General features: G+C 42.9%; 1 protein-coding gene across 7 annotated transcripts in view; it reads right to left on the bottom strand.

The window, feature by feature from the left end:
• Nucleotides 1–24,751, bottom strand: part of LOC147107418 (RCC1 and BTB domain-containing protein 2-like) — a 78,451-nt gene that overhangs the window by 48,962 nt on the left and 4,738 nt on the right. For 6 of the 7 annotated variants that reach the window (XM_086006453.1, XM_086006452.1, XM_086006451.1 and 3 more), the window contains exons 4-8: nt 23,313–23,479; nt 12,751–12,909; nt 9,881–9,988; nt 5,300–5,442; nt 3,800–3,990 (exon numbers count right to left, since the gene is read on the bottom strand). In XM_086006453.1, the coding sequence (XP_085862579.1) occupies nt 3,800–3,990; nt 5,300–5,442; nt 9,881–9,988; nt 12,751–12,909; nt 23,313–23,479 (768 nt within the window). The remainder of the gene's footprint in view (nt 1–3,799; nt 3,991–5,299; nt 5,443–9,880; nt 9,989–12,750; nt 12,910–23,312; nt 23,480–24,751) is intronic. The other variant, XM_086006455.1, reaches the window with a different exon arrangement.

The following is a 24,751-nucleotide window of genomic DNA, read 5'->3' as shown; positions in this document are numbered from 1 at the left end:
GCCTGCGACACGGTGGTGCTCATGTTGGAGATGGACTCCTCCATTCTCTGAACGTTTGCAGACATCACGCTCACAAAACCTGTCAGAGACGCCTGGACTTTTTCCTGCACCTCCAGGATCACCCTCACTCTGGATGGCCGCCGAGGCTCAGCGTCTGCATGCAGTTAAGCAGAACTAGGAGCGTCCTGCGCCCTCCGGCAAGGAGTCTCCACTGCTGTCCCCGTTTCCACCATCTGCTCCTGCTCACTTGTGACTTACCAGCTGACCACACTACTCTATCTCATATTGGACCCACCGAGGTGAGTCTCTGCGTTGATGCTGGGTGCACTTATGTCTGGTGACGCTGCGTCCTCTGAGGCTGGAGGCTCCTCTGAGGAGTTGTCTTGGTCTTCCTCGTTGACAGTTTGGGGGGGGGGGGGGGGGGGGGCTCTTGATGGACCTGTGGGAAAGTAAAGAGATGAGTTAGATATGCCATATGAGGAATGCGTGTACATACAGGAAACTTTGGGATATCCGGCACCGACGGGACCGGCGTGTTGCCGATCTATCAAAACTGCCGGACATACAAAGTTAATGTTGAAGCATACGGAGGTTTTCATCTCCGTATCTGACAACAAACACTGTTGCTTAGCAACAGCTTCTAAAGAGTCGGCTGCAGCTGCAAGCGTCTCTAGCTGAAGCTGTTGCTATAGCCTGACTGGGGGAAAAAAAACGAGATCTAAAAAAACTTATAGAAAACGGCTCCTGATTTTTGCCGTTAGATCGAGTATTCCGGACATACAACCTCCGGATAAACCAAAGTTTCCTGTACCATAATGCACATGATGACCATTCAGTGGCTGATGACATCAGTCCCCCATATGTGATGCCATGTAGCTGTATATGTAATTTTGTCACCAGGTTGCCGAGATGACCCCTTTCTCCGTCTCCCACCTCCAGCTGCCCGGCTACTCACGAGACTTCCAACGCAGCCTCCTCTGCTGTTGTGAGGGTCGCAAATGACGGAGGCCCACCTCCAGTTCTCTCCTCTTATTGTGCACTCTCTTCGCCCACAAGGAGGGAAAGAAGAGAAGGTTGAGTGAGAGTGATGGAATGAGTGTAAGGAATGGATGGGTTACAATCTTCAGAAGGAGATTATGATGGATTGGGGATGCAATGCCAAGTGGTTCCTTATGTGGTGTTAGTATGCTTGCATTAGGATGAGGGCAAGTGTGAGGGCTAGATAGTAAGGTGGGGATGTGATAATGTAGCTAGCGAGAGAGGGGTGGGTGGACATGCAAGGTATGTTGGTGTAAGGATGTGCAGGAGTAGGGTTGGGAAGGCAGAGTGATGGGGATGTGATGAGAGGTACAGCAGGATGAAGTTGAGTGTGGCTTTGTACTCACCTTTCCAGATCTAATGAGGTCATTGAAATGTTTACGGTACTGCACCCAGGTCCTCCTGACCACATCCCTGCTGTTGACCTCCTCTGCAATTTGGAGCCAGGCTCGGTCTCCTGGGGAAGTCTCTTCCGCCCATTAGAAGGGAAGAGGTACACCCTGCGTGCTCTGACTCCCTCCACAAGCATATGGAGGGAATCATCAGAGAACCTGGGTGCAGCCCTCTCTCCAACTGTTTGGAGCAATAAAAGCCTCCAGTGTGCTGCCTGCACACTCCTAGATGATCCTTCAAATGCAATGTGGCCATGGCTCCTTTAAATCTACCAGCCGAAAACGCATCATAGATGATGTCATCAGACCCGCAGCATTTAATTGGGCTGGGTAACGCGCTGGGCGGGCTTAATAGGCCCCATTATCCGAGTTGTTTTCTGCAGCTGGATGGAAGCAGCAATGGGGTCACGACCCGCCATGCCGATCGCCCGCACCCACCCACCCAGGTACAGAAAATTCCGGCCGATGAGTTTTTCTGAGCAGTCGTCTTCCTCTGTGGGCCACCTCCTCCACCAGAGTCACTGCCACGATTTCTGGTGGTCCTGGCTCTCTCCTTGGGTTCGGCACACTCTTCTCCTGCAGAAGCAGGTGGACAGCATTACGAGCAGCTAGCAAGGATGTGTGCTTCTTCTGCATGTAGTGCATAAGGTGCAAGGGAGAATGAGGCAAATGTTACGCATTTGTGGAATGTGGCTACAGTGAGAATTGAGGAGGTTTGCTCAGAGGAGGCGAGTATGTGTAAGGAGGAGAGGTGGTGCAGTGTGGTTGGAGGTGAGGAAAGTGATGCAGGGGTGAGGAGTGGTGTGAATGGTATCTGAGACACACGAGGGAGTGGAAGGAGGTGCATTGCAGGAGATGGGTAAAGTAGAACCTATAGTCAGGTCACCGAAACGTTTCCTGCACTGGATCCAGATGCTTGGCGTCACGCACCTGCTGCAGACTTCCACAGCTACCTCAATCCAGGCCTTCTTCATTGCGGCAGCAGGTCGCTGCTTCCAGCTTGTGGGAACAACACATCCTTCCTGGCTCTCACTGCACCTATCAAGACCTACAGGGAAGCATCGGACCTCTCCTTCCAGCCATAGTAACAATTTTTAGCAATCCTTTTCACTCGAGGTAATGCTATCCCTGAGCCTCCCTTGAAGAGGTGGACAGTGGCCGGGACTTAGACGGGAAACAGATGAGAACAGGGCAGGTTTCAGTCAGAGCTCAATCGAGCGAGGTGTAAATCGGGCGTCAAGTTCCAAACACGCCCCGTTCTCACTGAGCGAGTCAGGATATAGGAAGTTTCCAGTTAATCAAGGTAAACTATCACTGTGAACAATTTGAAGCAATAAATTAAAAGCATCAGACGGGAAGCATACTTTGACACATTAAAACAAACTAGCTCGTGATCTTTTCTGTCACGTACCGATACACAAAGATATGCTGAGTGCTAATGCTGCTGTACCATGGCAATTTCAAAACATGAGCTTATATTGCCTGAGGTGGTCAAGTTCACGACCATTCATTCCATGACTGCGGGCAATGTTGCTCCATGACCAGTTGGTGCAAGGTGCGATTCCAGTGAAGTGACCTAAAGATGGCCAATTTTCCTGTTCCCTCTCCTCTTTCCAAGCACCCCACTACAACGAGGCAGTTCAGTAAGCCACCTACTCAAGAACAGGCAAGACACCCTCGCGAACAGGAGAATAGGCATCAAATAATAGGCATCTATACAATTCAAACTAATGACGAAATAGAAGGCAAACAATATAATGCCTGAACTGCCAGGCTATAGGTTCAGCAGTTTTTTAACATTTCATTCTCACTTCAATATGACTACAACTTCTTGGCATGGGATCTATAATGGTTTAGAAATTTCTTTTGTTAATTATTCAGTGTTGGGATGTGGGCATCGCTGGCAAGGCCAGCATTTATTGCCCATCCGCAGCTGCCCTGATAGCTGTTTGATACAATTGAGTAGCTTGGCCACTTCAGAGGGCAGTTACGAATCAACCACGCTGATGTAGAACTGAAGTCACAGGTTTCCTTTCTTAAAAAGGACATTAGTGAACCACTTATGCTGCTACATCAGCTGTTTATTCCAGATTTTGCTTTGTTTTTTTTTTTTGTTTTTTTTTAAACTGAATTCAATTTCTCAAACTGCCATGGTGGGATCTGAACTCATCCTCTAACCACTACGCTACCGTACCCTAAATATATTGCATCAGGTCCCGACTGTAGTTCTCAATTATTTACTCTGACATTGCTGATTATATCATACAGCACTATGAAATAGTGACTGGCAACAATCAATATTCAGGAATCAAACTCCCAGTCCTCTTACATATTCAACAGAAAATAGTCAAAAAGAAAAATCATCTTACCTACAGACAGGAGGCGCCATGTAACTGCGGGAGAGGCAAAGCAGGCAAACACATCGTCCGTACAAGAGAAGTGAGTGAGGTGTGGGAGGATGACCGATTGCCCCCGGCATTGGCCCCACATGTACACCTGGCCACCCTGGGTCTTAGCAGCTGAGGTGTGAGTGGAATGGCAGGCTGCAATCTCCACAATCCTAGGCAGCAAGAAAAATGCAATAAACAGAGTATTTTTCCCAGAGGAAAACATACTAGAACATATGCAAAACCCTTGGGTACAAAGCACTGCCCATGAAGTTCACGATGGGCGTTTGGATGAATAACAGTTACTTACATGTGCTGCATGTCGAGAAGGTTTATTGATACCTTTGTATTTTACTGACTTTGTATTAGTTCAATGAGCGATTTTACGGCTCATACAATGGTGCGTTTTCACCAACATAAAAAGGAAAATGAGAGCACGTGAAAATTGGGACTAATGATTCCGCGAAAGGAATTTCTTTTGACTTTGATATTTGAAAGCTCCTAAAGCAGAAGTGCCTCAGCCTGATATTGTATTTTATTTCCACACCACACCAAGCATTTGGTCACTGGAAATGCCACATCCTCAACGTTCATGGATCTGTTTAGTGGAAGACAGGAATGTTTTGTATAGTTTGCCACCCCGAAGGTATTTTGTTGGTGTGTATCGGAAGGAAAGAACCTCCCGGATTTTAAAATCCATTCTCAACTCTCACTATATAAAACACCAAAGGAAACCTGATCATCAGCCAGGCTCTTTCTATTGTGATAATTAAAACTCTAATGCAAAAAAAAAATCAGATCCCTCATTATACTTAGCCAAGGGATTGAACACCCCAGTAAATCATTTTCTTGATAGGTGACACAAGTTGACAGAAACATTCCAACAATACAGTGATTAAAATTGAGATATTTTGATAAAGTAAACTGAAAATAAAACTATTTCCACTTGTTGCTTAGTCAGTAACTAGAGGGCAACAATTTAAGATGGTCACCGAGAGTTTTTTTTTAAAGCAGAGGGTTGGTAGAACAGTGGTGGAAGCAGAATCCATAATCGCTTTTAAAAGGAAAATGGATAAATATTTGGAAAAGGAAAAAAATGGATAGAGGGCACGGAACTAAGTGGATAGCTCCTTCAAAGAGAGCCACACAGGCACAGTGGGCCAATCGGCCTCCTTCTGTGCTGCAAAATTCCATGATTCTCTGCTATGACATAAATACTGAGGGGCACTGCTAACATGCTATTTAGTGATAAAATGAGCTGCAAGTACAATACACTACGTTACAGTGATCACCACCTGTCATCAGATACAATCCATCTGCAAAGGCCATCAGGAGTCATTCGCACAGGTCATTGCAAAAAAAGGATTTGACTAAATTCTACGTTACAAATGAAAAAGAAAAATCAAGTCTGCTGCCATAGCGAATTTAAAGAGTAGTTATTAATGTTAATAGTGATGTCTGAGATTTCACCACAACCATTACCTTTCCCTGTCCACAATGATCTGTACTGGACAAGATTGGTTGCTTTTAACGCCACTGCCCAGCTGGCCATACGCATTAGCTCCCCAGGAATAGAGCAAACCCTCATCTGTTAGTGCAAGAGTGTGAGCGTAGCCGCAGACAATCTGCAAGTAAAGTTACAAGTAGCAAACATCAGCATCAGGCACCTCCAAGCTGAAACAAATAAAATTCTAACCACAGCTTGGATAAGCTAGTATTAACAATTACTCGACGTACACCAGGTCACAGATACAAGCATCAATATACTCATTCTTGCACCAGACCACAAAGGGCAGATTTTATTTCAAGGTAAGCCATGTTAGCGTGCATTTACACCCACAGCTTAGCAATGCAGGTTTGGAACCCTATAGTATAAATGGGGTGCTACCAGCTGCAAACAGCTCACTGGAGCTGCTGGTCTTCGACCGGCAGTGTAGTATAGCCAGTCTTGCATTACTTCTACACAATGACATACAAAGTTGCAGCAAACTCCAGAGTCAAGTCCCGAGCTGAATCTCAGGAGGAGCAACATGTAACTCCTGCTGAAGGAGGCAGGCTCAAACTACTTGGATTTTACGCCACACAGGAGTGCAATTCCAGCAAAGCAACAGACCAGTTTACCAATCGCTATGGGGATGCGCTAGTCAATTACCTAGATCTTATTGAAATGTAGTGAAGACACTCCTACTGACAATACATTTAAAACTTAACAGCTAGGAGTGGAGCTCAGCACACATTAGTGCCACTTGCAAATAAATACAATCGCACATAAGGTGGCGCATGGATAAGACAAATCCTCCTGTCCACTTTACGACCAAAGAAATCAATAGCCTACATATACGTTGTCCACTCTGTCAACATAGCTCACTAGAGAGTAGGAAATTTGATCTTAATGCACTCAGACTTCCATGTCCCATAAATGTTGCGCAATGACAGGGAGCAGGAGACTAGAAGCATGCAAGAGCAGCGAATGGAAGACCATGAGCCTGAACTGGACAGCCCACAACATACAGGCCAGGAATAGCTGAACATGCACTCTGTGAGCTACAGTTCCATCCGCCACAATGTCTCCTACGACAACCTCCCCACCATCACTTACCACTCATAAGAACATAAGAATAAGAGCAGGAGTAGGCCATTTAGCCCCTCGAACCTGCTCCGCCATTCAATAAGATCATGGCTGATCTTCGACCTCAACTCCACTTTCCTGCACTATTCCCATATCCTTTGACTCCCTTAATATCCAAAAATCTTTCGCTCTCGGTCTTGAATAGATCAACGACTGAGCCTCCACAGAATTCCAAAGATTCACCACCCTCTGAATGAAGACATTTCTCCTCATCTCAGTCCTAAATGGCCGACCCCTTATTCTGAGACTGTGACCCCTGGTTCTATACTCCCCAGCCAGGGGAAACATCCTCCCTTCATCTACCCTGGCAAGCCCTGTATGAATTTACAATGAGATCACCTGTCATTCTTCTAAACGCCAGAGAATATAGGCCTAGTCTACTCAATCTCTCCTCATAGGACAATCCCCCCATCCCAGGGATCAGTCTGGTGAACCTTTGTTGCACTCCCTGCATGCAGGTGCAGCAGGTGGTTAAGGCGGCAAATGGTATGTTGGCCTTCGTAGCGAGGGTTTGAGTACAGGAACAAGGATGTCTTGCTGCAGTTGTACAGGGCCTTGGTGAGACCACATCTTGAGTACTGTGTGCAGTTTTGGTCGCCTTATCTGAGGAAGGATGTTCTTGCCATGGAAGGAGTTCAGCGAAGATTCACCAGGCTGATACTTGGGATGGCAGGAATGACGTATGAGGAGAGATTGGGACGATTGGGCTTGTACTCGCTGGAGTTTAGAAGAATGAGAGGGGATCTTATTGAAACTTATAAAATTCCGACAGGACTGGACAGACTAGATGCAGGAAGTTCCCTGGTGTTCCCGATGGTCAGGAAGTCCAGAACCAGGGGTCACAGTCTAAGGATAAGGGGTAGGCCATTTAGGACAGAAATGAGGAAGAATTTTTTCACCCAGGGAGTGGTGAACCTGTGGAGTTCTCTACCACAGAAGGCAGTAAAGGCCAATTCATTAAATATATTCAAGAAGGAGTTGGATATATTTCTTACGGCTAAAGGGATCAAGGGGTATGGGGAGAAAGCAGGGGCCGGGTACTGAAATTGGATGATCAGCCATGATCGCATTGAATGGCGGAGCAGGCTCGAGGGGCCGAATGGCCTACTCCTGCTCCTATTTTCTAAGTTTCTGTTTTCCTCTATGGCAAGTATACCCTTCCTTAGGCAAGGAGACCAAAACCGTACACAATACTCCAGGTGTGGTCTCACCAGGGCCCTATATAATTGCAGTAAGACGTCTTTACTCTTGCACTCAAATCCTCTTGTAATAAAGGGCAACATACCATTTGCTTTCCTAACTGCTTGCTGTACCTGCATGTTAACTTTCAGTGATTTGTGTACAAGGACACCCAGGTCCCTCTGAACACCAACATTTCCTAATCTCTCACCATTTAAAAAATACTCTGCTTTTCTAGTTTTCCCACCAAAGTGGATAACTTCACATTTCTATACATTATATTCCATTTGCCATGTTCTTGCCCACTCGCTTAGCCTGTCTATATCCCCTTGAAGCCTCTTTGCATCCTCCTCACAACTTACATTCCCACCCAGCTTTGTATCACCAGCAAACTTGGATATATTACATTTGGTCCCCTCATCCAAATCATTGATATAGATTGTGAATAGCTGAGGCCCAAGCACTGATCCTTGCAGTACCCCACTAGTTACTGCCTACTAACCCGAAAATGACCCATTTATTCCTACTCTCTGTTTTCTGTCCGTTAACCAATCCATGCTAGTATATTACCCCCAATCCCAGGAGCCCTAATTTTGATTAGTAACTTCTTGTGCGGCACTTTATCAAATGTCTTCTGAAAATCCAAATATACCACATCCACTGGTTCCCCCTCATCTATTCTGCTAATTACAACCTCAAAAAACTCATCAAACATGATTTCCCATTCATAAATCCATGGTAACTCTGCCCAATCCTATTATTATTTTCTAAGTGTTACCACGTCCTTAATAACAGATTCTAGCATTTTCCCTACTACTGATAGCAGGCTAATTGGTCTGTAGTTCCCCATTTTCTCTCTCCCTCCTTTCTTAAAAATAGTGGGGTTACATTTGCTACCTTCCAATCCACGGGAACCGTTCTAGAATCTATGGAATTTTGGAAGATGACAACCAATGCATCCATTATCTCTGTAACCACCTCTTTTAAAACCCTAGGATGTAGGCCATCAGGTCCAGGGGATTTATCAGCTTTCAGTCCCATTAATTTCTCCAGTACTTTTTTTTTTTTTTAACTAATACTAATTTCTTTCACTTCCTCATTCTCGCTAGAGCCTTGGTTCTCCACTATTTCAGCAAGGTTTTTTGCGTCTTCATCTGTGAAGACAGACACAAAGTATCGCTAATCTTTTCCTTTTTATATACCTATAGAAGCTTTTACAATCGTTTTTCATGTCTTTCGCTAGTTTACTCTCATATTCAATTTTCCCTTTCTTTATCAATTTCTTGGTCCTCCTTTGCTGAATTCTAAAATTCTCCCAATCCTCAGGCGTACTACTCGTTTTGGCAACATTACAAGCCTCTTCCTTTAATCTAATACTATCTTTAAATTCTCTGTTAGCCACAGTTGGACCATTTTTCCCGTGGTGTTTTTATTCCTAAAGGGAATGTATATTCATTGCGAATTATTAATTATTTCTTTAAATGTTTGCCATTTCTTTTCTATTGTCATATCTTTTAATCTAGTTTCCCAACCTACCTTAGCCAACTCGCCTCTCATACCAACGTAGTTTGCTTTGTTCAGATTTAGGACCCTAGTTTCATATTTAACTAAATCATTCTCAAACTCAACATAAAATTCGATCATATTATGATCACTGCTGCCCAGAGGCTCCTTTCCTACAAGGTTATTAATTAACCCTGTCTCATTGCACAGTACTAGATCTAAAAAAGCCAATTCCCTCATAGGTTCCTTGGCATACTGGTCTTGTACAGTCTTATGTGCAAGTATACACGGAGATAAACTTTTATATAGCATCTTGGAGGTCTTCAGATTATCCCAACATACTTCACAGAATTACTTCTAAAGTGTATTTTAATTGTTATGGAGGCAAACGCAGTAGCCAATCTGTGTACACCAAAGGTCCATAGACAGCAATAATCAATGCCTAGTTAATCTGTTTGTGGTGGGGTTGTTTGAGGTTGGTTAGAATGCCAGGAGAAATCCCTACTCTTCTTTGAAAAAATTCCATGGGATCTTTCATGTCCACTTGAACAGGCAGACAGGGTCTCAGTTTAACAACTCAGCTGAAAGATGGCTCTTTTCAGCAATGCAACACTCCCTCAGTACTACAGTGAAGTGTCAGTCCAGATAATGACCTGGAGTAGGGCTTAATTGAACCCACAAACTTCTGGCTACCAACAAGCCAAGATGACATTTAGCCTACCACTAATTATCAGACATAATATCAAACATACCTGACACACATGTATCCCTTGTAATGCTGCCAGTCTACATGGGGTCGGTTGATTGCCATTACTTCCCAATCCAAGTTGCCCATTACCATTGTAACCCCAACCGTACACCTGCAATGCAAGGCAAACCAGTTAAAGAAAGAACGAACTTATATTTATATAGCACCTTTCATATCCCCAGGATGCCCCAAAGTGCTTCGCAGTCAATGAGATACTTTTGAAGTGCAGTCATTGTTTTCATGTCAGCAAATGTGACAGCCAATTTGCACACGCAAGGTTCCGCAAACAGCAATGAGATAAATGACCAGATAATTTGCTTTAGTGATGCAGATTGAGGGATCAACGTTCGCCAGGACACCAGAAGAACTCCCCTGCTCTTCTTCAAATATGGCTATGGGATTTTTTACATCCATCTAAAGCAGGCAGAGGGGACTCGGCTTAATGTCTCATCCAAAAACAGCACTCCCTCGGTACTGCACTGAAGTGTCAGTCTAGATTATGTGCTGAAGCAGGACTTGAACCCACACCCTTCTGACAAGAGTATTACCATTGAGCGAAGGCTGTACTTAAGGTTACACAGACCAGTGCAAAACCACCAATAATTAGTAGTGTTACCACACATTTTTCTTTACAAGACACAAGGCTGCATTTTCTTACCCTTAAATGTTTTACTTTTTTTTTATAAAAGTATATGCAACAGTACATTTATTACTAAACTTAGACAAAATGAGGCAAACAGTTAGGAAACCAATTTAAATCTTCTTGAGCAAAACTTCAAGAATGACAGGGAATGAACAGAATTACTAGAATATGGAATGCTTCACCAAAAGTGGCTACTGAGACAGAGACTAAATCATTCAAAAAGAAAATAGACAAGTGTCAAAAAAGGAAGAATGTAAAAAAAAAAGGGCAGAGCACAGTGGAATGGGATTAGAACATATAGCTCCAGTTGAAGAGCTAGTACATGATGGGCTGAATGGCCTCCTTCTATGAAGGGGGAATGCAAGTACTAATGACAAGATATATTTTCTATTTTCTGAAGGAGGAAGGGGAGGAATCTTTGATTTTGATGTATTTGTGCACCCTTGTGAATAACTGCAATCTCATTCTCCCTCTCTGCTGCCCAGGATACACAGGTAACAAAACAAAAGTACATGGAAATCATACAACAATGCAAAAATCTAGAGAGTACTGCACTGGTGAAGACGCTCTAAAAATCAGCCCATTGTATTGGGTACAATATAGTTACTATTGTAGCTAAGAAAAACCAAGTCATTTATCAAAACCATTTGGTCTCTAGTCCTTTCCAAATTAGTTGCCCCATTAAATCAGAAGCCAGGAGATCTGATTCACACAGCAATCATTTTAAACAATGCTATCATTAGCCAGTTTAACTGCTAAAGGTTTCCCATTAGTCAGCCTTTACTGTCAACATGCTGAAAGTTGTCTGGAAAAAAATCCAGAAAAGCAGAAATGGATTTATCACTCTCAAGTGTATTGTGCTTTAAGTTTTATTGTGATTGTCCCATTCACATTTGAGTTTTACACTAATCACCTGAGGGAACAATGACAACAGGAACAAAACATCCAGATTTTAGCAGGTTCAAAAGTACTCCACATGTGGATTACAAGGAAATTGTTGGTACTCCAAAACAATGACAGGGATACCCTTATAAAACAAGCATCTGTAAACACAACAAAGGGTCAACCTCAGAAAAGCAGACTAGTGACCTAATGGGTCCCGTGTGCCAATTCTCATTCAAGGTGGTAGCTTTGATTGCCCCTTGGCAAGCCAATCCTCGACCTAGAGAGGAGGTAATAGATCAGAGGTCAGGCTTTATCTTTCTCTCTTTCGGGAAAAGGCAGTCAGCAATCGGACTTGCGGCAGTCAGTTGCTGAGACATGGAGCACTTGCTTTTTAAGACTTGAGCCAATCAGTTCCGAAACAGCTGGCTTGTAAAGCGAGTTAGGTCCATATCAAAGGGAAAAGTTACATACTTTATTATTTCAATGGTACAGGGAGTGATAGAAAATGAATTGAATCTCACTGTGAAGACTGTATTCTGTTCATTCATGCATTACATATAAAATAAACCAGTTTGTTGGTTTACAACTAGCCTCATCTCACTAGAGTGCTCAGCAATCTGCCTTCCAAGATCACAGTATACAATACACACAATGCGTCTCGTTGTTATAGTCTTCAGCTCACACTACCATTTAACTATATACTGGGCAGTAAAAGTGCTCTCCAGTTCGTTGGGGACATGGGGACCACTTATGGAGCGACCAGTGACGCTGCACCAAAGAGAATATCTAGTGGAGACCCAAAGTGTATAATGCACACACTATAGGAATGTTTACCATCGTCATTACAGACTCACGCTATACTAAAGAGGTTACATGTTGACATGGTAGATGGCGAACAGTTTGTACATATGCTCTACTGAATTGTTCACAGAGTACCCAGAACAGTGCTAGAGTCTTTTAATCTTTTACCCAACCTTAAAAATCTTCTACCAAGTTTATTAACTAAAAAATAAAAGTATTAAAAAAAAACATTTCAGGCACTACATTTCCCCAGAAGGTGCGAAGTACTCAATATGCTGCAGGGCGCCATTTATTTCCCGGCATGCCAGCCAGCGGATCGCACAGCCGCTCACAACAGATTTAGCCCGAAGCATTCTGGCAAAGAAATGCAAACCCCATGCTGATCTGTCAGCAAGCAGACAATCCTCGGAAATGCTGACGGATGGCAAGTATGAAGTAATTCAACAAGATAAGCCCTACTAGTGTGTAATGGTGACTGCGTAAACATTTTAAATTACAAGATTAAACATGTAATTTACTCTTGCTAATCACATGACACTGCTCACCTCTCCATTATCCAATACTGCCATGGAGGATGATTGACCACAGGCAATAGTGACGACCACCTTATTTTGTAAGCAACTGGTTACTCTTCTTGGTGTTGGCTGATTAGAAGTAGACCCCGATCCGACCTGTCCACAGTTATTATAACCCCAGGCATAAACCTATTATAAAAAGTATCATAAACCTATTAGCAAAAAGTTTTTAAACTGTATTCAAGAGCAAGAAGGGGCAATTCTCAATTAAAATAGCCTAAAGAATCAAGGGCAAAAAGCATGAATTGAGCTTGCAACAAAAAAAAGCTTTAAACCAAAGATATACAAGATTGAGGCTCATTTCTATCAGTTTGGCCCAATGAAGGCAGTAGAGGTAACAAACAAACACCTGTTTTGCATTTTAGTATTTTTTTAATTCACTATGTACGCGCACGCATGCACATGCCGTACAACACTCACTCCTCATTCCTCCTCCCTTCGGTGTTGTGCCTCAGCCCCACAATCTGTAATTCCCTCCCTAAACACCTCCTCTTCACACCTCCCTCTCCTTAAAACCCACTTCTTTCCCTCCTATTGTTTCCTTCTTTTAGCTCAGCATCAACTTTTCTTACACAATTGTGAAGTGCCTTGGGACGTTTTTCTACTTTAAAAAGGCTACATAAATGCAAATTGTTGATGTGCTTTTCTAGTAACAAATTATATTTAGTAACATACTGATATACTAACATTAATATACTTATTAGGAAGTAACTTAGAGTGAAACTATATTAACAGAGAAAATACTCTGATGTCCCACCCCACCTGTCACTATATCTGAAAAAGGTTTGTTATAATTAAATTACAGGAAACTTTCTTTTATCCGGCACGGACAGGACCGACGTGGTGCCGGTTCATCAAAAATTCCGGATAACCGAACGCTATAGTAAAAGATACGGAGCCGAGAGCTCCGTATAAAGCAACAAACCGTGTTGAGCTTCAGAACAATCGGCACAAGTTGCAAACGTCTCTGTAGCTTAGCAACAGCTGCAGCTACACCCTTGCACAGCAACAAATGGAGTAAAAAAAGTAATAAAAGTTACTTGAACCTACTCCTGAATTTTGCCGGTTAACCGACATTTCCGGTTATTTAGGGTCCGGTTAATCGAAAGTTTCCTGTAGTATTTGCTGTGGTGATAAAGTGTGAATCGAGCATTGCTTAGCTTGTAAATAACAATGGAAAATGTCCCACAAGTCAATGGAAATCAATACCCTTTGTCAGAAAGGGACCTAATCTCAGTCTGCTCACTGACCAATTCTCAGAGTACTGTAACATTACAGCCCTGCCTCTGGAGAGGAGAGTGCCAATTCCCTGCTTGGGCACGCCCGGCATTTGGCAGCATGCACAGGGAATGCCAGCAGCCCCCGATTTTCTGCCAAATTAACCGACAGAAAATTAGGGACTGTGATTTCCTGCTCCCAGCCAAGTGCTGCTCCATGCAGGGACTGCCCGATCAGGGAATCAGCCCTAAGTTGCTCTGACGACAGGTGAAAAATGATGGCTGCAGTTGCCATTTTATTCTCATCACACGCAGGCTGCCATCTCGGTGCACCCATACAAACCAGTGCAGTGCTTTTAACGTTGCTGGCCCGCACAAACTATTCCCCTCGTCAAGGAAGATCCACAACTAGAACGGAAAGGTCACAACTGCAACTTTACAGTAACTACACGTGCAAATCTTGCATAATACAGGTTCGTCATTAGCCTCTGAATCTGTCCTACACAGTGTAGATGGGGAGAATCGAAATACGAGATCCCAAACCATACTACAGCAATGGTGATTCTGCACTATAAATAGGATTTTAATTGCTTTTCCACACTTCTCAGAAACAAAATTTTACAAGAATGCGTCAGTATCAACAGGAGACCAAATGTAATATATATTCAAATAGTTTGACATTTTCCTACACATGAATGAAAATAAACCAACTTTCAAGATGTGCATGAATTCCATATTTGTATTAAATCTAATTTAAGCACTACTATATTAATGAATTGTAAGCTTAACAAAACCAATACCCTCCCACTGAATAAATGTCAAAGAAACATGCTTCTGCCTCAACTAATATCTCAACACCCAGATGGGCAATTTTTTCCACATCTCAAACCGGATTTCTGGCATCCACAGCAATGGTGAAGGAAGAGGCGAGAAGAACTGGCCAAACCATTCATGTCAACCAATCACAGCAGGAAGAGATGAGATAGCTAAAGATTGCCAGGGACAATGAACAGAAAATTGGGTCTCCATTTTTTTTAAACTTGGTCTCTTGTAGAGGTCCTAAAATCAGAATAAATGGTGAGTGTATACAAAAGCGGAAGGTAGGTTTGGCATTGCTCTCCAAAAATCCAGGTCAACGGTGCTGCACATTAAGTCTCACACAACAACAGCTTAAGAACATAAGAAACAGGAGCAGGAGTAGGCCAGTCGGCCCCTCGAGCCTGCTCCACCATTCAATAAGATCATGGCTGATCCAATCTTGGTCTCAACACCACTTTCCCGCTCTCTCTCCATACCCCTTGACTCCCTTGTAGTTCAAATGTCTGTCAATCTCCGCCCTGAATAGATTCAATGACTCCGCCTCCACAGCTCTCTGGGGTAGAGAATTCCAAAGATTCACGACCCTCTGAAAGAAGAAATTCCTCCTCATCTCTGTCTTAAATGGGTGCTCCCTTATTCTGAAGCTATGCCCCCTAGCTCTAGATACCCCCACTAGGGGAAACATCCTCTCAGCATCCACCCTGTCAATCCCCCTCAGAATCTTATATGCTTCAATAAGATCACCTCTCATTCTTCTAAACTCCAATGAGTATAGGCCCAACCTGCTCAACCTTTCGTCAAATGTCAACCCTTTCATCCCAGGAATCAACCTAGTGAACCTTCTCTGCACTGCCTCCAATGCAAGTATATCCTTCCTTAAATATGGAGACCAAAACTGTACGCAGTGCTCCAGGTGCAGTCTCACCAGTGCCCTGTAAAGTTGCATCAAAACTTCCCTACTTTTATACACCATACCCCTTGCAATAAAGGCCAACATTCCATTAGCCTTCCTAATTACTTGCTGTACCTACATGCTAACTTTTTGTGTTTCATGTACTGGGACCCCCAGATCCCTTTGTACCGCAGCATTTTGTAGTCTCACTCCATTTAAATAATCATTTGCTTTTTCATAATCATTTGCTTTTTCATTCTTCCTTCCAAAGTGGATAACCTCACATTTCCCACATTATACTCCATCTGCCAAATGTTTGCCCACTCACTTAACCTATCTATACCCCTTTGCAGACTCTGTGTCCTCCGGTAGATGTGGTGTATCTGGATTTTCAGAAGGCCTTCGATAAGGTCCCACACAAGAGGTTGGTGAACAAAATTACAGCACATGGAATTGGGGGTAATATACTAGCATGGATTGATAATTGGTTAACAGACAGAAAACACAGAGTAGGGATAAATGGGTCTTTTTCAGGATGGCAGGCTGTGACTAGTGGGTTACCGCAAAGATCGGTGCTTGGGCCCCAGCTATTCACAATCTATATCAATGATTTGGATGAGGGGACTAAATCTAATATTTCCAAATTTGCTGATGATACAAAGCTAGGTGACAGTGTCAGTTGCGAAAAGGATGTGAAGAGGCTTCAAGGGGATTTCGACAGGCTCAGTGAGTGGGCGAGAACATGGCAGATGGAATATCATGTGGATAAATGCGAAGTTATCCACTTTGGTAGAAAAAGCAGAAAGGCAGAGTATTTCCTAAATGGTGAAAGATTGGAGAATGCAGATGCTCAAAAGGGACCTGGGTGTCCTTGTACATGAGTCACTGAAAGTGAATGTGCAGGTGCAGCAAGCCATTAGGAAGGCAAATGGTATGCTGGCCTTCATTACAAGAGGATTTGAGTACAGGAGTAAAGAAGCCTTACTCCAATTGTATAGGTCCTTGGTGAGACCACACCTGGAGTATTGTGTACAATTTTGGTCTCCTTACCTAAGGAAGGATATACTTGCCATAGAGGGAGTGCAACGATGGTTCACGAGATTGATTCCTGGGATTGCGGGACTGTCATGAGAAAAAATTGAGTAAACTAGACCTGTATTCTCTTGAATTCAGAAGAATGAGAGGGGATCTCATTGAAGCATACAAAATTATTACAAGGCTTGATAGGATGGATGCTGGGAGAATGTTTCCCTTGGCTGGGGAATCTAGACCAGGGGCCACAACCTCAGGATAAAGGGTAGGCCATTCAGGACTGAGATGAGAAGAAATTTCTTCACACAGAAGGTGGTGAATCTCTGGAATTCTCTATCCCAGAGGGCTGTGGAGACTCAGTCATTGGGTATATTCAAAACAGAAGTTGTTAGATTTCTGACTAGTAAGGGCATCAAGCGATATGGCGATAGGGCCGGTGAATGCTGAATGGCCTACTCCTGCTTCTATTTCTTATGTTCTTATGTTCCTCACAACTTGCTTTCCCACCTATCTTTGTATCATCAGCAAATTTGGCTACAGTACACTCAGTCCCTTCATCCAAATCATTAATATAGATTGTAAATAGTTGAGGCTCCAGCACTGATCCCTGTGGCACCCCACTAGTTACTGATTGCCAACTGGAAAATTACCCATTTATCCCGACCCTCTGTTTTCTGTTAGTTAGCCAATCCTCTATCCATGCCAATATATTACCCCCAACCCCATGCGCTCTTATCTTCTGCCAGAACCTTTTATGTGGCACCTTATCGAATGCCTTCTGGAAATCCAAATACACACCTACTGGTTCCCCTTTATCCACACTGTTTGCTACATCCTCAAAAGAACTCTAGTAAATTTGTCAAACACAATTTCCCTTTCATAAAACCATGTTGACTCTGCTTGATTGGCTCATGATTTTCTAAATGTCCTGCTATTACCTCCTTAATAATGGATTCCAGCATTTTCCCCAATGACAGATGTTAGGCTAACTGACCTATAGTTTCCCATTTTCTGTCTCCCTCCTTTCTTGAATAGTGGCGTTACATTTGCGGTTTTTCAATCCGCTGGGACCTCTCCAGAATCCAGGGAATTTTGGTAGATTACAACCAACGCATCCACTATCTCTGCAGCCACTTCTTTTAAGACCCTAGGATGCAGGCCATCAGGTCCAGGGGACTTGTTGGCCTTTAGCCACATTAGTTTGCCTAGTACTTTTTCTCTAGTGATAGAAATTGTTTTAAGTTCCTCCCTCCCTATAGCCCCTTGATTATCTATTATTATTGGGATCTTTTTAGTGTCTTGAACCGTGAAGACCGATCCAAAATAATTGTTTAGAGTCTCTGCCATTTCTCTATTTCCCCATTATTAATTCCCCATCTCATCCTCTAAAAGGGACCAAAATTTACTTTAGCTACTCTCTTCCTTTTTATATACTTGTAGTAGAAGCTCTTACTGTCTATTTTTATATTATTTGCTAGTTTACTCTCATAAGAACATAAGAAGTAGGAGCAGGAGTAGGCCATACGGCCCCTCGGGCCTGCTCCGCCATTCAATAGGATCATGGCTGATCCGAATCTAGACTCACGTCCACTTCCCTGCCCTCTCCCCGTAACCCCTAATTCCCTTAACTGCTAGGAAACTGTCTATCTCCATTTTAAATTTATTTAATGTTGCAGCTCCCGCAGCTCTCTGGGGTAGCAAATTCCATTGATTTACTACCCTCTGAGTGAAGAAGTTTCTCCTCATCTCAGTTTTGAAAGGGCAGCCCCTTATTCTTAGATTATGCCCCCTAGTTCTAGTCTCACCCATCAGTGGAAACATCCTCACTGCATCCACCCGATCAAGCCCCCTCACAATCTTACATGTTTCGATAAGATCACCTCTCATTCTTCTGAACTCCAATGAGTAGAGTCCCAACCTACTCAACCTTTCCTCATACGTCAACCCCCTCATCTCCAGAATCAACCGAGTGAACCTTCTCTGAACCGCCTCGAGAGCAAGTATATCTTTTCTTAAATATGGAAACCAAAACTGCACGCAGTATTCCAGGTGTGGACTCACCAATACCCTGTATAACTGCAGCAAGACTTCCCTGTTTTTATACTCCATCCCCCTCGCAATAAAAGCCAAGATTCCATTGGCCTTCCTGATCACCTGCTGCACCTGCATACTAACTTTTTGTGTTTCATGCACCAGGACCCCCAGATCCCTTTGTACTGTAGCACTTTGCAGTTTCTCTCCATTTAGATAATAACTTGCTCTTTGATTTTTTCTGCCAAAGTGCATAACCCCACACTTTCCAACATTATATTGCATCTGCCAAATCTCTGCCCACTCACTTAGCCTGTCTATGTCCTTTTGCAGGTTTTTTATGTCCTCCTCACTCACTGCTTTCCTTCCCATCTTTGTATCATCGGCAAACTTGGATATGTTGCACTCGGTCCCTTCCTCCAAATCGTTAATATAGATTGTAAAGAGTTGGGGTCCCAGCACTGACCCCTGCGGAACACCACTAGTTACTGATTGCCAGCCCGAGAATGAACCATTTATCCCAACTCTTTGTTTTCTGTTAGATAGCCAATCTTCCACCCATGCCAGTATATTACCCCCAATCCCGTGTTTTCTTATCTTGATCAGTAATCTTTTGTGTGGAACCTTGTCAAATGCCTTTTGGAAGTCCAAATACACTACATCCACTGGTTCCCCTTTATCCACCCTGTATGTTACATCCTCAAAGAATTCGAGCAAATTTGTCAAACATGACTTCCCCTTCATAAAACCATGCTGACTCTGTCCTATTAAATTATGTTTATCCAAATGCTCTGTTACTGTTTCCTTAATAATGGACTCCAACATTTTGCCAACCACAGATGTTAGGCTAACTGGTCTATAGTTTCCAGCTTTTTGTCTACTTCCCTTCTTAAATAAGGGTGTTACATTAGCAGTTTTCCAATCTGCCGGGACCTTTCCTGAGTCCAGGGAGTTCTGGAAAATAATCACCAATGCAGCCACAATCCCTACCGCCACTTCTCTCAAGACCCTAGGATGTAGGCCATCAGGTCCGGGGGATTTATCCACCTTAAGTCCCATTGTTTTACTGAGTACCACCTCCTTAGTGATTTTAATCGTGTTTAGCTCCTCCCCCCCCCCCCATTGCCCCCTGTTTGTCCAGTGTTGGGATATTTTTAGTGTCCTCTACTGTAAAGACTGATACAAAATATTTGCTCAGCGTCTTTGCCATCTCCATGTTCCCCACCACTAGTTTCCCGGTCCCATCCTCTAAGGGACCAACGTTCACTTTAGCCACCCTTTTTCTTTTTATATAACTGTAGAAACTCTTGCTATCTGTTTTTATATTTTTTGCTAGTTTACTTTCATAATCTATCTTCCCTTTCTTAATTAATCTTTTAGTTATTGTTTGCTGGCTTTTAAATGCTTCCCAATCTTCTATCCTCCCACTAGATTTGGCTACTTTATATGCCCTTGTTTGCAGTCGGATACTATCCTTTATTACTTTACTAAGCCACGGATGGCTGTCTTTTCTTTAATTTTCCCCTTTTTCCTCAGTGGAATATATTTATCTTGAAAGATGTGAAATATCTCCTTGAATGTAGACCACTGCTCTTGTACCGTCTTACACTTTAATCTGTTTTCCCAGTCATTCTACTCTCATACCTTCATAGTCTCCTTTATTTAAGCTCAGTACGCTGGTTTGAGATCCAACTCTCTCATCCTCAAACTGAATTTGGAATTCAACCATATTATAGTCACTCATTCCAAGGGGATCCTTTACTAGGACATTTTTTATTAATCCTGTCTCATTACACAGGACCAGATCTAAGATTGCCTGCCCCCTGGTTGGTTCAGTTACATACTGCTCAAGGAACCCGTCCCTAATGCACTCTATGAACTCTTCCTCAAGGCTGCCATGCCCAATTTGATTAGTCCAGTCAATATGAAAGTTAAAATCCCCCATGATTATAGCTGTTCCCTTATTACAAGCCCCAACTATTTCCTGATTTATACTCCGACCAACAGAGTTGCAACTGTTAGGAGGCCTATAGACTACGCCCACTAGTGACTTTTTCCCCTTATTATTCCTTATCTCCACCCAAACTATTTCACTATCCTGATCCTTTGACCCAATATCATTTCTGACTATTGCAGTGATTCCATCCTTGATTAACATAGCAACCCCACCTCCCTTTCCTTCCTGTCCGTCCTTCCTAATTGTCAAATACCCTTGTATGTTTAGTTCCCAGTCATGATTATCTTGCAGCCATGTTTCCGTAATGGCCACCAGATCATACCCATGTGTAGTTATTTGTACCGTCAACTCGTCAATTTTGTTACGAATGCTGCGTGCATTCAGATAAAGAACTTTCAAATATGTTTTCTGACAATTTATTCCTGCTTTTACCCCTTTTACTACTTTACCTTTATCATTATACATTCTGTCCCTTCCTGACACGCTCTGGTTTTTAATTCCCCCTCTGCTACCTTGCTCTATTGCCTTCTCCGCTGTCATTTTTATTTTTCGCTCTCTTAAAACCTCCCCCCCACTAATTAGTTTAAAGCCCTCTCTACAGCCCTAGTTATTCGATTCGCCAGGATTCTAGTCCCAGCACTGGCCAAGTGAAGTCCGTCCCAACGGAACAGCTCTCGCCTGTCCCAGTACTGATGCCAGTGTCCCAGGAAGCAAACCCATTTCTCCCACACCAGTCTTTGAGCCACGGTGCTGTGGCCGGGTTGCTCATCCTCCCCGCAGTCCCCGTTCCCATCCTCACAGGGAGTAAGAGCCTCAAACCTATTTCTATCCTCATTCTATCTTCTCCCTCTTTATAATTTTTTTAGTCATCCTTTGCTGGTTTCTAAAAATTTCCCAATCCTCTGGCCTACCACTAATCTTCACAACATTGTATGCCTTTTCTTTCAATTTGATACCATCCTTAACTTCCTTAGTTAGCCATGGATGGTGCATCCTTCTCGTAGAGCCTTTCTTTCTCACTGGAATAAACCTTTGCTGAGATTTGTGAAATATCTCCTTAAATGTCTACCACTGCTGATCTACCATCTTACCCTTTAATCTATTTTCCCTGTCCATTTTAGCCAACTCTGTCCTCATAAACTTAAATAAAGGCAATTATAAGGGTAAGACACTAGTTTCAGACCCAAGTTTCTCACCCTCAAACTGAATTTGAAACTCTACCATGCTATGATCACTCTTTCCTAGGGGATCCTTTACTATGAGATCATTAATTAATCCTGTCTCATTACACATTACCAGATCTAAAATAGCCTACGCCCTGGTTGATTCCTCAACATATTGCTCTAAGAAACCACCCCAAATACACTATGAACTCTTCCTCAAGGCAACCCTTGCCAATTTGATTTGTCCAATCTATATGATGATTAAAATCGTCCATGATTATTGCAGTACCTTTCTTACAAGCCCCCATTATTTCTTGATTTATACTCTGTCCTACAGTATAGCTACTGTTAGGGGGCCGATATACCACTCCCACCAGTGACTTCTTACCCTTACTATTTCTTATCTCCACCCAAACTGATTCTACATCTTGAGCTTCTGAGCCAATATCATTCCTCACCACTGCAGTGATCTCATCCTTTATTAACAGAGCTACCACATCTCCTTTTCCTTTCTGCCTATCCTTCCGAAATGTCAAATACCCCTGAATATTCAGTTCCCAGCCTTGGTCTCCTTGCAACCACATCTCTGTAATGGCTATCAGATCATACCCATTTATTTCTATTTGTGCCGTCAACTCATCTATCTTGTTACGAATGCTGTGTGCATTCAGATAAAGAACCTTTAATTTTACCTTATCATTTTTCCTTACTCTGACTATTTTCTGGTGCACTCCTATGCTTATACGCTCTGCCTTTTCCTGATACATTCTGGTTATTGTTAACCCTATCGTTGCCTTCTCCTTTCTCTTTGCCTACCCCTTTACTTGAACCCCTATCATCTATTTCCAGCTTAGCTTTTCTCCCTTCTGATTCTACCCTCAGGTTCCCATCCCCCTGCCAAGTTAGTTCAAACCCGCCCCAACAGCACTAGCAACTTCCCCCCCCCCCCCCCCCCCACGCGAGGATATTAGTCCCATTCTCGTTGAGGTGCAACCCGTCTGGCTTGTAGAGGTCACACCGCTCCAAAAACGGTTCCAATTCCTCAGGAATCTAAAGGCCTCCCTCCTACACCATCTCTCCAGCCATGCATTCATCTGCTCCATCTTCCTATTTCTGTACACACTAGCACGTGGCACTGGTAGCAATCCGGAGATTACTATCTGAGGTACTTGCATTTATATAGTGCCTTTAACTTCGTAAATCATCCCAAGATGCTTCACAGGAGCGTAATTAGAGAAAAAATTGGCACTCAGCCAAAGAAGGAGACACTAGGACAGAGGTCAAAGAGGTGCGTTTTAAGGAGCTTTCTTACAGGAAGAATTCTTAAAATTGCTATACTGGGGATTCTTAAAGTCTTATGGTATATACAAACACTTGTTTCTTCCTAAATATCTCCTATCTCCAAAAAAAAGTTTACTCACTTCCCCATCGGAAGTCAGTACCATGGAATGATGGGATCCACAGGCCACCTCGATTACTTTCTTGTGGAGCAGATTAGTGGAAACCTGACAAGGAGATAAGCCTTGAGTAGCTGTTCCATTGCCAAGCTGACTGTAACCATTATTCCCCCAGGCATAAACTTCTCCATCTGCAAATCAATAACAGCAAGCTTCTTTTTAGATTTGGCAACACAGGAATGCTTAACTCACTAATAATTTGTGCATAACAGAAAACGCTGGAAAAACTCAGCAGGCCAGGCAGCATCCGTGGAGAGAGAAACGGAGTTAACGTTTCAGGTCGACCCGAAACGTTAACTCCATTTCTCTCTCCACGGATGCTGCCTAGCTTGCCGAGTTTTTCCAGTGTTTTGTTGTTATTTCAGATTTCCAGCATCCGCAGTACTTTGCTATAATAATTTGTGCAATTTGTTCTTGAATAAAGTCTGAAGAAAACAATTGGTCCTTGTATTTTCACAGGATACTCCAATTATCACAAGGATTAGTAACATTATCACTTAAAAAAAACTAAAACAAATTACAGCTATTGCCCCCAAATAGTATTTCTCCTTTTTTAGTGTACCAAATTACTATTTTCTTCTATAAATCTCCTTTCTTATGTTCCCTTGAAGGCACTAACTCACTCATGAGAATAGAGTTCTCCCTGTGCTGGGCATCCTCGGGTGCAAGCCCTAGTAGGCATTATTCACGTGAGCCTTGACAGGGAGCGTTAGTGGGCTATTCAACTGCTGTACACATCACTTCGAAGCCTGACCTTGTCTCGGCTGGCATCCACCCAACCACTCTACCAGCATCAGTTACTGTGTTGGATCCCAGAGGCTTTGCGGCATCCTACTGCTACTAGTTGAAATCGGCTCAATGTTATAAGCTTCCACAGAGATTAAATAAGCACATATGGAAAGAAGAATCCAGTTAAGGCATTTGTACAGAACAGTCTGACTACCTGCATTAAATTCTTTAAACTGAACATACTGGCAGCTTGAATGACTGTCCAAATACTTCAGCTTTGTATGCATAAAATACTGTAATGTTGGCTTAAATCTTACTTTATGTCAGAATAACGGCTCAGAAGTTGAGAGGACTACAGACAAGAAGATTAATAAGCAAATATAATGCAATGACTCAAAATGTATTCCCTGGTGATATCAGTCTGCTTTAGCATTCATTACTTAAACCAAAGCAGACACTGATGTTCTGAAATCCAAGATTAAATTCATATGTTTATTCATTGTGGATTAACACACATAAATCATTTCCTGCATAGTCAAAAGGCTCAGGTTTAAGAAGTCCATTCATTATGCGCAACTCTGCTTGAATTATAATAGGCAGTACACAGATTCCATCCAGCTGGAGACTATATTCCACTCTACAAAGAATTGCCAAGGAGTGTTGCTAGGAAGAGC

The sequence above is a fragment of the Somniosus microcephalus genome, chromosome 14 (assembly GCF_052327205.1).
Source record: "Somniosus microcephalus isolate GS21.2 chromosome 14, FLI_Smic_1.0, whole genome shotgun sequence".
NCBI lineage: Eukaryota > Metazoa > Chordata > Chondrichthyes > Squaliformes > Somniosidae > Somniosus > Somniosus microcephalus.
Note: the sequence above shows the minus strand (reverse complement) of the source record. Positions and strands in the feature narration are given on the sequence as shown.